The 16,990-nt window shown below is 34.7% G+C and overlaps 1 protein-coding gene across 1 annotated transcript; it reads left to right on the top strand.

Annotated features, from left to right (window-relative positions):
* The first annotated feature begins 5,391 nt into the window (after positions 1-5,391).
* On the top strand, positions 5,392-6,078 carry LOC127149689 (heat shock 70 kDa protein 18-like). Its single transcript, XM_051085550.1, has 2 exons — positions 5,392-5,605; positions 6,017-6,078. The coding sequence occupies exons 1-2, from the start codon at positions 5,392-5,394 to the stop codon at positions 6,076-6,078; spliced, it is 276 nt and encodes a 91-aa protein (XP_050941507.1).
* The last annotated feature ends 10,912 nt before the right edge of the window (positions 6,079-16,990 follow it).

Here is a 16,990-nt window from a genome sequence, read left to right as displayed (position 1 = left end):
GAACTAGTAGTAATCCTTTTAATGAAGGAACTAGTAGTACACAATTTAATGAAGAAGGTGATATCTTTGGTATGCTAAATGATTTACAAGCCCCTATTGAACATGAAGAGGAAATAGAGGAATTTCGTTTGAAAGATGAAATGCCGATGAATGTTGGGGTAAATATAGATGAAGATACAACAAATAATATATTTCAGGACTTATTGAATCAAGCACGTAATGAGTTGTACCCCGGTTGTTCTGAATTTTCGTCGTTGAATTTTTTGGTTAAGTTGATGCATGTGAAAGTTCTAAATGGTTGGAGTAAAAAGTCGTTCGACATGTTGTTAGAACTCTTAAGAGCAGCGTTTCCAATGTGTAATAGTACTATTCCTAGTTCATTTTATGAAGCAAAACGAAAGCTTCGTGACTTGGGCTTGGGTACGAGACTATCCACGCGTGCAAATATGACTGTGTATTGTATTGGGAAGAGTTTGCTGATTTGCAACATTGTCCTACATGTGGCGAGGCTAGGTACAAGGTTAATCATAATAGAGGGAAAAAAATTCTGCATAAGGTATTGCGCCACTTTCCTTTGGTACCTAGATTACAACGCTTGTTTGTATCGCAGGAAGGGTCTGCTGACATGAGATGGCATAGGGACAAACGTGTTGAAACAGATGATGTCTTGAGACATCCAGCTGATGTAGAGGGGTGGAAGCACTTTGATTCTAAATTTCCTGATTTTGCTTCTGATCCACGAAACGTGCGTTTGGGCTTGGCTTCAGATGGGTTTAACCCATTTGGTCAAATGAGTACCTCGTACAGTATGTGGCCTGTTGTATTACTTCCTTACAATTTGCCACCATGGAAATGCATGAAAGAGACAAATTTCTTTATGTCACTGCTCATACCCGGTCCTAAATGTCCTGGTAGGGAAATTGATGTGTATCTCCAACCATTGACTGAGGAATTGAAAGAGTTATGGACTTTTGGAGTGCGTACGTATGACTCTCTTACAGGTCAGTTCTTTCAGCTATACGCAACCTTGTTGTGGACGATTAATGACTTCCCGGCGTATGGTGACCTATCAGGGTGAAGTTCGAAGGGGTATCAAGCATGTCCTATATGCATGGGTGATAGATCGTCCTTCGGGATACGAGGTAGAATATCTTTCATGGGACATAGATGCCATCTTCCACATAATCACGTGTGGCGTAGAAGTAGGCTACACGATGGAAAGGTAGAGCGTAAGGCTCCTCCTGTGGTGATGAATTAGCATGAAATATTAGAACAACTAGATCAGTTGGAGTTTCCAGTTATGAGTAAACATCCTTCAATATAGGATAAGAAAAGAAAGAGAGCTCTTAATTGGACGAAGAAAAGTATTTTTTTCGATCTTCCTTATTGGTCGAGACTTTTGTTACGTCACAAACTTGATGTAATGCACATTGAGAAGAATGTTTGTGACAATTTGGTTGGTACGTTATTGAACATCGAAGGGAAAACGAAGGATACCACGAATGCTCGGTTGGACTTACAAGATCTGAAGATAAGAAAGGATTTACATCTTGTAGAAGTGGGTAACCGATTGGTGAAGCCACATGCGAGCTACACGTTAACTACCAGTGAACGAGTAGAGTTTTGTAAGTTTCTGAAATCAGTTAAGTTTCCCGATGGATTTGTTTCCAATATATCGAGATGTGTGCATGAAAGTGAGGGGAAAATATCAGGACTAAAAACGCATGATTGTCATGTTTTATTACATCGACTGCTACCAATTTGTATTCGAGCATTCTTACCAAAGAACGTATACTCTACTATAACCGAATTATGTAATTTTTTTTGTGACTTGTGCGCCCGAACGATAAGAGTAAGTGATCTAGACAAATTGCAAGCAGATATCATAATCATACTTTGTAAGTTGGAAAGAATATTTCCACCTGCCTTTTTTAGCATTATGGTACACCTTGCCGTTCACTTACCATATGAAACGAAGATTACTGGTCCGGTTTCTTATAGTTGGATGTATTCGATTGAAAGAAATCTACGCACGTTAAAGCAGTATGTTAGAAACAAAGCACGTCCTGAGGGGTCAATTGCAGAAGCCTATGTCATGAATGAATCTAACACCTTTTGTTCACGTTACCTACGTGGTATAGAGACTCGATTCACAAGAGATGAGCGAAATGATGATACCATTGTAGAGAACGAGGTAATTGGTGACTTTGAAATTTTCAAGCAGAAAGTACGACCCTTAGGTGCATCAAGTGTTCGTGCCATATCAGAGGAAGAGAAACGACTCTTCCATTGGTACATATTGAATAATGCTGACGAAATATCAGAGTATCGCAAGTAAGCATATTCCTCATCTTTGTAATTTTTAAATATTTGTTATATATTGTTCTTACAGAAATTAAACTCATCCCTATTAGGAAACATTTAAGGCTTCAACGTCGACATGCTCAAAATTCTATAGATTTGTATAAAATACATGAACGGGCATTCCCTGAATGGTTTCGAGCATAGGTGTTAGAACAGCGTCAGTCTGCAAACCTATCTGATGATTTCTTCTCACTAGCGATGGGACCATCCTTTGACGTTCGTTGTTACAATGGATGCATCATAAGTGGTGTAAGATTTCACACTATTGAACTTGATTCTCGACGTACTACTCAAAATAGTGGAATAATGGTCATTGGTGAAAGCGATGCAAGTGGAACTGGAGACAATAATTTCTACGGTGTTCTGGACGAAGTGTCGCACGTACAATATCCGTTGGGAAGAAATGTATGGCTATTTAAGTGTCGGTGATATGACACGGACGTAAACAAAAGTCAAAGAACACACATTGAAGTAGGGTACAAATCTCTCAACACATCCCATTTTTGGTATGCGGAGGAACTTGTAATTCTTGCAACTCAAGCACATCAAGTTTTTTACGTAGATGATCCAAAAAATGGTAGTAATTGGAAAGTTGTGCAAGTCATCCAAAATAAGCGTATTTGGGACGTGACAGAAGTGGAGGATTTTCAGAATGACCATATTAATATACTAGAAGTTGTTGTAAGTCACCAAGTGGATGACCACATCGAGGATGACATTCTATGCAGAAATGACGTTGATCCCACAATCGTTGAAAGACCGGTTGTGCGTCATGTCACTGACGACTTCATCGATGATGTGGATGAACACTTGTCACATGCAAGCGATGAGGAATTATAGTGACAAATTAAACCACGTATGCACATATTTATATGTAGTTTATATATTTTGATTCTAGCTATGTGTTCGTATTTGGTTATTGAATGTTTGTTTTCTATGTCCATAGTCATTATGTCATATCGACGATCAAATTTTATGGAGACGGACGATATGTTCCTCCAGTTTGAGGATGATTTAGATAACATTGCGGGAGGGTTGTCATCTGTGGGCGACAATACGGGTGAGTTTAAGAATTTTCTTCATTTTAACTTACAAATATTTCATGTAGGGGTTTCAAACTTTATATGTTATTGTCTATTTATTGAGCAGGGTCTTCTTCTCAACAAACGACTCCGACTCCTAGGAGACGTGCGCAATCTCGACTCTTGGAGTTGGAGCGCCACGTTGCAATAAATGGGCACATTCCTATGACGATCGCCCCTGGACCGGAGAAGGCTATTACTCCACACGCCGTTCGCTTCAGCCAGGCGATAGGCGTGTGCGTGCGAAAGACATTTCCCGTCCGCTGTCTTAAGTGGGTGGATGTTGGGAGAGAATACATTGAGGTCGTCAAGGGCGACCTCCAGGTAATTAAATGCACTACACATTTATATATGATTTCATTTGAAACATATCTAACTTTAACCAATCTAATGTGTTATGTTTGTAATGTGTAGCGATTGTTTGTGCTTGATTTCAATGATCAAGCAATGAACAGGTTTGTTAAGCATCAGATGCTTACGACCTTTAAAGAGTTTCGGGCCGACTGTCATAGACATTTCAAAAAGTACAGCGACCCGGAGAAGGCTCGTGCCAACCCACCAAACGCATTGGTTGGACGTGATGAGGATTGACACTTCCTCTACGACCATTATATCAGCCATGCATTCCAGATATTTGTCATGATTAATTATGATAACAAGTTTTAATATGTATAAGAAATAAACAATATAATTGTTTTAATGCAAGAGCAATCACGAACGAACAAGGCTGCTAGACAGAAGCAGCCTTACAATCATAGTAGTGGGTCCAAGTCGTTTCTACAACGACAGTATGAGCTCGCTGAAAGAAGAGGACAGCCGGTCGATCGTGTGGAATTGTTCCGGGAAACACACGTTCGAGTTGGGACATTCGTGTTGCAGGTCGCCGAGGATGCGCATGTAAGTTATACCCTTATTAATTATCCACTTTCATTATATATTTTTGCGCGTTACCTAACATAATTTTTAAATTTGTTGCAGAATCAAATGCTGGAACTCCAATCCCAGCTTACCCCAGAGGGTAGTCAGCCACTCTCTGAGGATGAGATATGCGATCAGGTGTTGGGTAGACGACCAGGCTACTCAAAAGGCCTTGGGTGGGGACCCAAGCCGAAGGCCTGTAGAACGGCGAGTGCAAGCAGTTCGTCGACATCTTGTTCGCAGTCCACAAAAAAAGAGATTGAATTACAAGCTAAACTTCATGAAGCTTTGGAACGGATTGAAGTACAAGATAGAAATCACCAAGCATTAGCTTCACAAGTGGAAGCTATGAAAAAGATGATAGAAGAACTAACTCGTGCACAACAGGGACCACCACATGATCCCTAGCTCTACGGTACGTATATGTCTCTATTATTCTTAAGTTTTTGCAATATATGATTATGTATTAAACTTAGTTATTTTTATACCATTTTTTGGACCGAAGGTGTAGAATGACGCGCATACGCACCTTGTTGGGAGACTTTTCATTATGTTTATGTTTTTTCTATTTTGAGAACTATATTTTGTTGTAGTCAACTTATTCGTATTATTAATTTTAATTCTATTTTTTTAATTTGTGTTTGTATATTTATTAATTTATTTTAATTTATATTTAATTTGTTTTAATTTGATCCAAAACGTCGCGAAATGTTTTTGAGCGATCCGAACATCATTGTGAATGTTTGAGCAAAATATTATAAGGAAAAAAGTAAAAATTAAATATTTAAAATAATATATAAAAATATTTCCCGACGTTCTTTACGTCGGGAAAAAGAACGTCGGGAAAGAAACGTCGGAAAAGAGGTTTTCCCGACGCCGAGGTATGCGTCGGGAAATCCTCTCGCGACGCATTTCTCTCGACGTTCTTCCCGACATTGTTTTGTACGTCGGGATATCCTTTCCTGACGAACTTTTCATTTTCGCCGACGTATTTGTGCGTCGGGAGTACCCCCGTCTCTTGTAGTGTATGGCCGGTAAAGGAGAAGGTCCGGCGATCGGAATCGATCTTGGAACTACATACTCTTGCGTTGGTGTGTGGCAGTATGATCGAGTTGAGATCATTGCCAACGATCAGGGCAACAGGACGACGCCGTCGTATGTTGCTTTCACCGACTTTGAGCGCTTGATCGGTGATGCAGCTAAGAATCAGGTCGCCATGAACCCGATTAACACCGTTTTTGGTAAGTTTTCTTTTTCGTTTTCTTTTTTTTTTTGTGCTTTGAGTTCTGGTTCTATGGAGTTTTTCTTATTGCTTAAGAAATGAATTTAGGTTGTTCGAGTTTGGAGAAGGTATGTGCCTAATCAGAGCGTCTTAGGTTGTTGCTTCTTTGATGAGTTTAACTGTAGGGTTTATTTACGATTTCTTTTAGAGTTTTGTGCCGAGGTTTTTGATATAGTTCTTGATTATATATTGCTTTTGATTTTCTCGAGTTCTGATTTTTTGTCCATTTGCAGTGACGTTTTTTTGAAGCTAGTTCAACTGTTTATTTGTTTCTGTAATTTTTTTTGCTGAGTCATAAGGCGGATTTTCGTTGTTTTGTTTGGTGTTTGTGGAACTATTTGATTGATAAGCTTCTTTTGTTTATTATCAGATGCTAAGCATTTAATTGGTCGAAGATTTAGTGATCCATCGGTCCAGAGTGATGCACTTTAAATAAAAAAAAAAAAAAAATTGGGAACACACATAAGCCAAATGATGCACTTCCAACATCATAGGTGCTTTTCTTATTAAACCTAAAGAGATGTATCTTTTTTTTTTCTCATTTTGTTTTGATATGCAACAGACTACTCATTCTTTTTACTACTTGCAATTGTACAGATATACCCCTCATTTGTTATTTTGGTTTTCTTTTTTCGGTGACGGTAGAATTTCTTATTTTGTTGATGAGAGTGATTAAGTACAAAAGAAACTTCCATGGTGAGATAAACAAAAATAAAATTCCATAGCCTTGGGTGCTTTATTGAGAGTGATTAATGGTTCATAGACCCATAGTTTGCACTTGTATAGGATCGTTATTGGTAGGTATATCCTGCTAGGATGGTTGCAAGGTGGTCTGACAGACTTTAAAATGTCTTTTTGTTGCTAGTGGAATTTAGATTTCACCTTGTGCTATGTGAAAAGATGAGGAAGATGCATTCTTGAGTTATTAGTTTATGCTCATAAGATGTTTGATGAAATGTCTCGTAAAAGTCTCTTTTTCTTATGCATTGAGTGAGCATTTTGTTTGGTTTTTTAGTATTATTCTTGTGAATGTAGGTTGTTCAAAAGATGCAAACTCCTAAGGAATGTTGGTTTTAACATAGGAAACATATTGTATCATTGTATTATTTATTTCTTTTGTTATTGAACTGAAAGGTTTTGGTTAATATTTATATTCTTCATCTAAGACTTGCTACTATTCTGGTATATAGGTGATTAAGGGGGTTTCCCATGTACAAAGTAGAAGAATGGGAAGTAAACTGAAGTTTGAACATGAGAGATTTCTCAGTTTTGACAAAGTTGTTATACAAAATATTGTTGCCGACATCAAAACTACAGTTGAAAATGCATGTTCAAACATTGTCTCCTGTGCTGACATTAGCCATTGCATCTAATTCAGCCATTGTCTTGGTAAAGTCGTTATTTGTCACTTTCTTAATTTATGGTGAATTCGTTTTGGGAAAAATGTCTAATATGTGAACGAAAAGCTCTAAATTTGTTTTCTTTCAATGCATATATATAGGTTTATATTTGACTTTGAATTTTATTAACATATGCAAGTGGTACTGCTAGGATTTATCTTTTTGAACTTTATGATTACTATTATTATTTCCAATTTGTGAAAAATCTTTTGTTATAAGATTTTGCATCATTTTGGCCAATTTCACTTCTTCTGCAGATGGAGCTGGCGTCTATGTTTGAGTACGATCTGACGTAGTGGAGAAATAAGATCTAACAATTTCCATTATCCTTAGTGTTGTGGTTACTTGCTTTTTCCCTACTGTCTTTAGTAATGGTAGAATGCTTCATCAAAATGCAAAAAGAAAAAAAAAAAGAAAGAAAGAAAAGCCACATGATGTCTCAAACTGAAGTCGGCTGAAACTGGTCTAGAGGAAGGAGAAGGTCCCATGATTTCAATTTTCAAAGTTTCTTTGCTCAGCTTTGCCTTTTAACAGTTTATGTTAGAATAAAGATATGAGGAATTTTATTTGTGATGCACAATGAACAGAGTTTATATTATTTAAGAGGCCATGGTGATAATCTAATAAGTTCAACTCAGGGTGCTTTGATATTGATGTTTTCTATTATTCAAATTCATCTTGTTTAGGTTGACCCTTTTTTGTTGGTTGTGTTTACATTTTTTTTTCGAAAACTGGAGACGCTACAACTTCCTTTCAAATCTCTTTCACTTCTCTCCTAATTAGTGTAAAATCGAGACATCTATGTTGCTCACCTTGCTTGGTCGAGTACTTATTTGGATTGAGGAGTTTTTAAACCTTGGTAGGTTTCATAAGCCTATTAGAAGTTTTATTTGGTGAGTCGTTGTATAGTACTTTAATTCTTTGTTGAGTTTTACTGTAATGTCATGCTTTATCTACATGTCTTTATGTAGAAACCTTCAAATTCAATTGACAAATTTTTATGCTTAAATGTTCAGGCTGGTGATGTATTGATTCAGCTATATCATAATTTCATCGTCAATATACGAAGAAAGAAGCCGCCATTAGTTATCTTGAAGGGATAATTGAGAAACTAAGGAGTATTAAGTTGGTATGATGAATTGTTTTTATTTTTATATACTGATTTACTTTTATTTCTGTATTTTTTTTGCTTTTTCAAATAAGAAATAAGCAAACTCATTTTATGATAGCCAATATTGTTGTGATATTTTTTTTAACCTTAATGACTTCTTAATATTGTTGAAATAGTGATTGGGATAGTAGATTGCAAACACATTGCAATCTGGGGTTGAAATTTGTAGGATGTGTGATTATTGATTGATAATTTTGAAGAATTATGGGTTAGTCTTTTTTCTATATCTTTAGTTGAGTACTGAACTTCGTTATTATTTGATCTCGTGTCTTTTAGGTTTGCGGATGTCTATGGATAAACTTTTTCTCTATATGTGTTGTTTTGGTCTCAAGGTATTGTTTCTTCTATTCCATCGTTTATTTGTTGTAACCCTTATTTGATTTTTCAATTTTTGGAGTTTTCTTAGCTTTGTTTACTCGAATTTAACGTGTCTAGATTTGGGTATTTGGCCTTGCAAATAATTGTTAATGGTAGACTTATTTTTTGAACTCTAAAGAAAAAATAATAGTTTGAAATGTATACTTTTATTGGGTATTTGAAAGAAAGGAAATGATGATAGTAATAGAAACTTTATTTCTATTTCAATCGTTCATTCTTGTGCTTTTGAAATGGTATATGCTTTAGAGGGACCATTGCATTTCAAATAAAGGGGACAATGAATTTTGCTATACCTTTTGTGTTATTAAATTTGAGCCAATGTAAGTAGGATCTCAAAGACTCGCTAAGAGAAGTAATGCTACCTGTTTACATTTAATTTATTCTCTCCTACTATTTTTACATTATTTCTCTCGTGTTTTTTTTCCTTTGTCATGTCATTATTTTGCTCTAATACACCATAATAATGATAGAGTGAGTTGTTTACTTAATAGATCTAAGCTTTTCTTAGGTGCTCAATTTACTTTTTGCTTTGTCATGTCATTCATATCTTGTATGCAATCTATTTGTATAAATGCCTCTGTGAAGTTTGAGTTTACATTTTACATTATCGGTGATGGTAACACTGGTATGTTGTTGTTGTTTGGCATAACATTCATCTCGTTGTTGTTTGTTGCATGCATTTGTGGAGATTCATGTTTTCACAACAAGGTTTTTTGAAACAATATTTCAACTTTAGAAGTTTGGCCAAAATCTCTATGGTACGATCTTAATTACTTTCCTTGCTTTTCCTTTTCCTCTCTTTGTAGATAAGAATCAATCTATTACTTTTATTAGATGTGGCTTTTGCTTGTACCCAACCCAAGGGCTTGAAAACATTCATTTTTATTTTTAAATGTCCTTCTGCACACTTTAATGTGATGCTTGCATTTTAGATGCTTGCATTTGATTTCACACGTGTTGCTGGTGTACTTTTATGGTTTTGTGGTTGTAATTGAGTTCATTTAGGGAGCTTTTACGAAAATAGTTTCTATAGGATATGTGTTACTTATTACCTAACCTGCCATGGAACTTAGAAGCTTAGTTATAGTAAATAGTCGAGAGTGCTAATACAAAGTTTTGTTGTCTGTTTTTTGTTTTCTTATTATATCTTTATTTATCTCTTGCTAGAGTTTGGGCTATGAAGTTTACATAAAATACTTTTATTAGTTTTCAAAACTTAGCTTTTTTTTTTAAAACATTTGTAAGAAGTGGATAACAAAGTATAAAATTGTGTGTTTATAGACACACAACTTACTATAAGAGATGTTTTTACAAGAGGTTGTCGATTTTTATAATAATGACAATATTAGGCCAGTGAGAAGTTTATTGTTGATTTCTATAATTGTAGTGTTGTAGCCTTTTAATCTCAGAAGTTTATAGTCTTTCAAGCCAAAGATACATAACTGTATTTAATTTTAATTATTGTTGGTTCTGCACAATCGTATATATTTCAACATCCTTAAATCCTTAGCTTTTCAAAGTGGGTGTTGCTTTTAGCCTATAATTGTATTGTATAGATATTTCGTTCAAAATGGTCATTGATCTTGTTGTTTAGGGGAAAGATGAGTTGCTTTGGCAGGTTGGAGAGTAGCCTATCTTGTGTGTGGTTGTTTTCGTTGGAAGAAATAGGAGGACTTTTGGATGTGAAATGGTTTAGTGCTTCCTAAAGGGTTTGTTTAGGGTGTTGATTTGAGTTATGAAATTGGGAAGTTAATTGGATTTGAGTTTTTATGTTGGAGTTATAAAAGTCTATGTTTAAGGTGCATAAATGTCTTGTTTGGCATTAGGAAAGATATACAAATATGATGATTATTCATGGAGGAAATATGGCCAAAAGCCAATGAAGGGTTCTCCACACCCAAGGTATACAAATATGATTACTTTACTTTTCTACTTATTGTGTTGATGTTGCTTATTCTTTTATAGATTGATATTGGTTTTCATAATGTTATGCAAAAAATGTTGATTATTCATTTGGCTGGCAATATTATGAGCTAATTGAAGTCATATCCGAAAGCTAAGCAAGTGTGCAGATGGAAAGGCGATCGTTGAAAATTGAAGACTGAGAAGGCGTTTAGGATTTCTAATTATTTAATTCTTGTATTAGGATCTTTTTTCATGTACTTTTGTAGAATGTATATATAAACACAATATTAAGATTTTATTTTGTGTATTCAAATGCAAAAGATAAATATTATAGTTTCTAAAATAATATGAATTTCATTGATTTGTTGGCGTGAAAAAAATATTTATTTACATGGACCCAATGTCGATTTATAAAAAATGGACAATAATGCAATAATTAAATAAAAATAAATTTGTAAAAATGAACCCAAAAACTACGCTTTAATGTCGGTTTTAAACCGACATCAGAGTTCAACCGACATTAAAGGGCTTCAATAACACTATCAAAGATGTCGGTTGAAAACTGACATTAAAGAGGCCTTTAATGTCGTTTTTAAACTGACATTAAAGCCAAACCGACATTAAAGGGCTTCAATAACACTATCAAAGATGTCAGTTGAAAACTGACATTAAAAACCTTTAATGCCGTTTTTAAACCGACATTAAATTGGCCTTTAATGTCGTTTTTAAACCGACATTAAAGACCAACCGTACATTAAAGGTCTTTAATAACGCTCGCAAAGATGTCGGTTGCCAAGTGACATTAAAGCCCTTTAATGTCGGTTTTAAACCGATATTAAATGTCAGATTTCTTCTAGTGTTATGTCATCGAACTGAGCTAACAATCTTGCGTGTTTATTTTGTTAAGTTCTTTATCTGATCTAGTAGGCATATTCTTTGTTGGTTAACTGAAGGTTCATTTACTTTACTGTTGTTGACGCTTTCCTTATTTTATCAATTGGTATTAGAGCAAGATCTTAAGATCTCTTTGGATTCTATACGCGAAGGAAGTTCAACAATGAGACCCCCAGTTCTTGATGGAACAAATTACACATACTGAAAAGCAAGAATGATGGCGTTCCTAAAACCCATCGATAGCAAATGCTAGAAGGCAGTGATTAGCGGATGGGAACATCCAACAATCTAGGATGAAAACGGGAAGATCTCATTCAACCCAGAGATATCATGGACTAAGGAGGAAGATGAAACTTTACTCGGAAACTCTAGGGCTCTAAATGCTCGTTGATCAAAATGTCTTTAAATTAATTAACACTTGTTCTTCTATAAAAGAATCGTGGAATATTTTGAAAACAACATATGAAGGGACTTCCAAAGTCAAAATTTCCAAGCTTCAGATCCTATCCTCAAAATTTGAAGCTCTCAAGATGGCAGAAAACGAAACAATTATAGAATTCAATGTACGAGTTTTAGATCTGGCCAATGAATCTTTTACACTGGGTAAAAAACTCACAGATATGAAATTAGTCAGAAAAGTTCTTAGATCCGTTCCCTCTCGTTTTAATATAAAAGTTACTGCCATAGGAGAAGCAAATGACATAATTAACCACAATAAGACTTGATGAGTTGTTTGGCTCCTTGAGAACTTTTGAATTATCACTTGTTGATAATAGATTAAAAAGAAAAATAGTGTTGCCTTTCAGAGTATAAATGAAGAAACCACTAATGCTCATTCAAAATCCATTCAAAGACAAAATTTGGTCAAAACTGTGGCCCTATTGTCTAAATGCTTTTCAAAATTCAAAAGAAAATTCTATAAAAGATCTTGTGGTTTAAACTCACAACCAAATAAATATTTTACTAATAACAATAATTCAGCTACAAGATTTTCTAACTCGTTTCATTTTTCAAGACAAAGAGATAATGATCGCAATTCTGGTCAAATTGATAGAAGCATAAAATGGCATGAGTGTGAAGGCTTTGAACACTTTCAAGCAGAATGTGCCACCTATCTAAAACGCAAGAAAAAGGTTCTCACCACCACTCTCTCAGACGATGAATCCTCATCAGACAGTGATTGTGAAGTTTTCGAAAGAGCTCTTGTAAGCAACTTAACAGTAAGTGCATATATCCGAAGATGTTTATGTTGCACAACCCAAAGGATTCATTGATCTAGTGTATCCTAATCACATGTACAAACTGCATAAGGTTCTCTATGGACTCAAACAAGCTCATTGCGCTTGGTATGACCGTCTGTCAATCTTTCTATCTTCTCAAGGCTTTACCCAGGGAGGTATAACCAAGACTATGTTTATAAAAAAAATATGGTAATGAGTTCATTGTAGCACAGGTATATGTCGATAACATCATTTTTGGTGGTCAACCTCAGTTTCTAATAAATTCCTTTGTGGACCAAATGAAGATTAAATTTGAAATAAGTATGGTAGGTGAATTATCATTCTTTCTTGGATTTCAAATTCTTCAATTTGATATAGGGATTTTCATCTCGTAAGAAAAATATACACGAAACCTGGTAAAGAAGTTTGGTCTTGAAAAGGCTAAAGTAAAACGCACTTCCGCTGCAACTTAATTCAAAATATCTAAAGATAGTCTGGAGAAAAGGTTGATGAAAGCCTTTATCGCAACATTATAGGAAGTTTCTTATATCTCATAGCCAACAGGCCTGATATTGCATTTTCAATTGGTGTCTGTGCTTGATACCAAGCAGATCTAAGAATGTCTCATCTCAAATGTGCCAAATGCATTTTCAAATATATTGCTAGAACTATAGACTTCAGTCTATGTTATTCGTTTGATACAACTTCTGTCTTAGTAGACTACCGCGATGCTGATCAGTATGGCTGATACTAGTTTATCCAATAAAGGAATCATAGATAACAAGCTTCAAAGTCAACTTGCTTTCTCACTATTTGTTTAGTGCTATCTTTTTGGCCCCATCGTTGATTAAGCTAAAATAATTTGTTTCGTGGATTTCCAAGCAATAATTCCACCTAATATAATAAACATATAACAATATATCAAACTAGTTGCCTTAGGGTCATCCGATAAGGAGTTTCAATCTACATTTGTAATACCTTAAGCACAGAATTCAGATCTTCGATATTCTCTTGCATCCCTTAAGACCTGACAACATCATTCTTACTTGTCTTGAAGGCTTATTAAAGTGAAAGTTATCCCCACAAACCAACACGAGTCCTTTCAACATACTTTGTCCTGACTCATATGTATCTTAGAAAAAATTTCAAGAGGTCATCCAACATAGAATTGGTCCAAGATAAGCATGCTTAACTTTGGAGTTGCTATGGTTGAGCCACCGAAAAGGAAGGTGCACCTTATTGGTATAGATATTAACATTCAATTATTTTAAGCCTTTCTTAACCGTACTTTCATGCCTTTAGGATCTCTCTCATTTAGATGTAATATTAGATCATTCATGTACCCCTCCTAAACTCAAGTCATTACAATATAACTATAACCTTCTAAGACAGGAAAAAACTTTTGATAATGTAATTGTAGGTTCTGGGATTTCTTTAAGAATATAGCTTTTTCTACAACATTCCAATGTTCTATGCTTGGTTTGCTTGTAAACCTGCATAGCAATCCTATAACATAAGTTGTATCTGCCTTAATGCAGTCAGCAACATATCAAAGACTGTCAATAATGCTTGCATACTGAGGTTGATAAACACTATCACCAGTGTTCTCGAACTACTTTTTACCCTAGAATTGTAAGGAGTACATGTTGACTTACTATCAAAGTAATTATACTTCAACTTTATAATCTTTTCTATGTAGTGAGATTGATCCAAAGAAATTTCCTTGGTAAACTTAGTTATTTTTATTCATAAGAAAACATTAGCTTTATAGGTCTTTCATGTCAAAATTTGCACTCGATATTGATTATACATCATTTATTTCATGTAAGTTTATTTCATATATTAACATATCATCTACATATAAGCTTTTTTAAGACTTATAGTAAATGCATTTGTTTTTCTCATTAACTTCAAATCCTTTAGAAATGATTTGATCACTATCAAATTTCTCATGTCATTGCTTAGGAGCTTGTTTCAAACAATAGAAATATTTATCTAATTTGCAAACTTTATTCTCTTCATCATGAGCTATGAAACCTTTAGGTTGTTCCATGTAAATCTCTTCTTCTAATTCACCGTTTCGAAAATCGATTTTTACATCCATTTGATGTACTAAAAGATTACTTAGGGTTGCTATAGAAATTAAAACTCTAATTGGGGCGACTTTAGTCACTAGGTAGAAGGTATCAAACAAGTCTATGTTAGTCTTGTATTTGTCTGTTGTTCCATCAGATTTGAGTTTCTTTCTTAAAACCCATTTACATCCTACTGCTTTGCAGCCGAGGGGTAAGTCTATTGAATGTCAAGTTCTAGTTGACTCAAGGTTCTAGTTGACTCAAGGGAATCCATTTAATCATTTACAGCTTCTTGGCATAAGTTGGCATCTACTGAGGATAGAGCTTTTGATAGAATTTTAGGATATTATTCTTCATTGTAGGTTTTGAACTCATCTCCAAAGTCTTTAATGGTAGAATTCCTCTTGCTCCTTCTAGGCTTAGGATCTATTTCCTCATTTGAAGTTTGAGCTCTAATTAAAGGTAGATGACTAGAACTCAATTCTCCACTATTTCTTGATTTAAAGAAAAATCTATCCTCAAAGAAGTTAGCAACATTTGATTCTATAATCACTTGAATTACTAGGTCATAAAACCTATAGGTTTTACTATTGGTTTCATATAGTATAAAGAAACCTTCGTAGGCTCTATTGACAAGCTTTCTTCTTTTAGGATATGGAATTCTAACATAGGCTCTAGACACCCTCAAGTTCTGAAATATGATAAATTTGATTTCACTTATTCTTAAAGACTTCGTATGGTGAAGTTTTATTCTTACATTTTGAAATTTTATTGAGAACATAGCACACGAACTGAATAATTTTACCTTACCAAAATGGTACAACTCCTAAATTAAGTAAAATAGCAACTACTAATCTATATGTGTTATAGAAGTTGTTAAAGATAACTAAATCATATTTAGTTCCCCTATTATTATGAAATATTTTATTTTTCAAATTGATTTTCTATTTCAGTTACAAACAATTTGAACATGTCAAAATTATCGCTTTTATTTTTTTCGTGGATAAACAAAAGTGTAATCAAACACAATTATCATAAAAGTAATAAACCTTTTACTATTCCTAATCAAGACACCATCAAAATCACATAAGTATAAATGAATTAAATTTAGAGGCTCAGATATCCTCATGAAAGATTTATGCAAAGTCTTAGTTATCTTAGCTTGACTACAAAATTCACATTTATCAAATTCATTCACGAATAGTTTAGGAATCATTTCCTATCCATACGTGTTGCTAATTATCCGTTTTATTAACATGACAAAGTTTAGCATGCCAAGTATTAAAAGAAGACTAAATTTTATTTATTTCAAGATTAAGCTTGAACATTCCATCAGTTGCATAACCCTTTCCCACAAAACCATTATTCTTAGTGAGAGTAAATTAACCTGCTCCTATTGTCTGAGTCAAGGTTCCCTTGTGGAGGAGATAGCTTGATACCATATTCTTCCTTTATCTTTAGACGGTGTAGAACTTCCTTTGGCACAATCTTGGTAGAGGTTAATTTCAACTCCACTTCGCCAACTCTAGCAACCTTTATTGTATGGTGATCTTGTAGAAGTTTATTTCTACCTTTAGTTTCCTTATAATTTTTAAACTGACTAAGGTCATGACGTACCTGGCTCATGACGCCAATGTCTTACCAGCCACCAACCTTTAAAACCCCTAATCACATTCATTTTTGTGATCATGCCATAGATTTCTTCCTCTGGTAGATTCGCTCGCACAACAGGACGATTCCTATACCTACAATTTTCTAGCTAAATGACTAGGCTTATTACAATTGTAACAGATAAATTGTTTTGTACTTTTGTATGGGGTTTTTTTATTGTATTTCTTTTTCAGGTTGTTGGGACCTCGACTCCAAACCTTTATCTTCTTTCCTATTGGCTTCAATCCAGGTTTTGGAATGACAGTGGAAGTCCTTCTAGGAACAACGTTCACCGATCCTTTATGGTCTTGTCTTCGAGCCTTGTCCTTAATCCTTAGGCGTGTTATTAGACTTTTCAAAGGAAACTCTTTGTTTTTGTGTCTCAACATGTTTTTCAAATGCTTCCACACACAAGGTAATGTATCAATTAAAACAACATGGAATTGTTCTTTTATAAGCATACATTCGCTCATTATTTCATGAGCAATCTTCTGACATTCATGAGATTGTGCCTTTACAGATCTTTCATCTGTCATCTGGAATTTCAGATACCGACTAGCTACATACTTCTTTGAGCCAGCTTCTTTGGTGCCAAACTTCTTCTATAAATCCCAAACTTATTGCATTGTGGACACCGTACTGTAATAAAAC

Source organism: Cucumis melo, chromosome 6 (genome assembly GCF_025177605.1).
Source record: "Cucumis melo cultivar AY chromosome 6, USDA_Cmelo_AY_1.0, whole genome shotgun sequence".
NCBI classification, from domain to species: Eukaryota; Viridiplantae; Streptophyta; class Magnoliopsida; order Cucurbitales; family Cucurbitaceae; genus Cucumis; species Cucumis melo.
The sequence above is the reverse complement of the archived record's forward strand: the minus strand, read 5'-3'. Positions and strand labels throughout refer to the sequence as shown.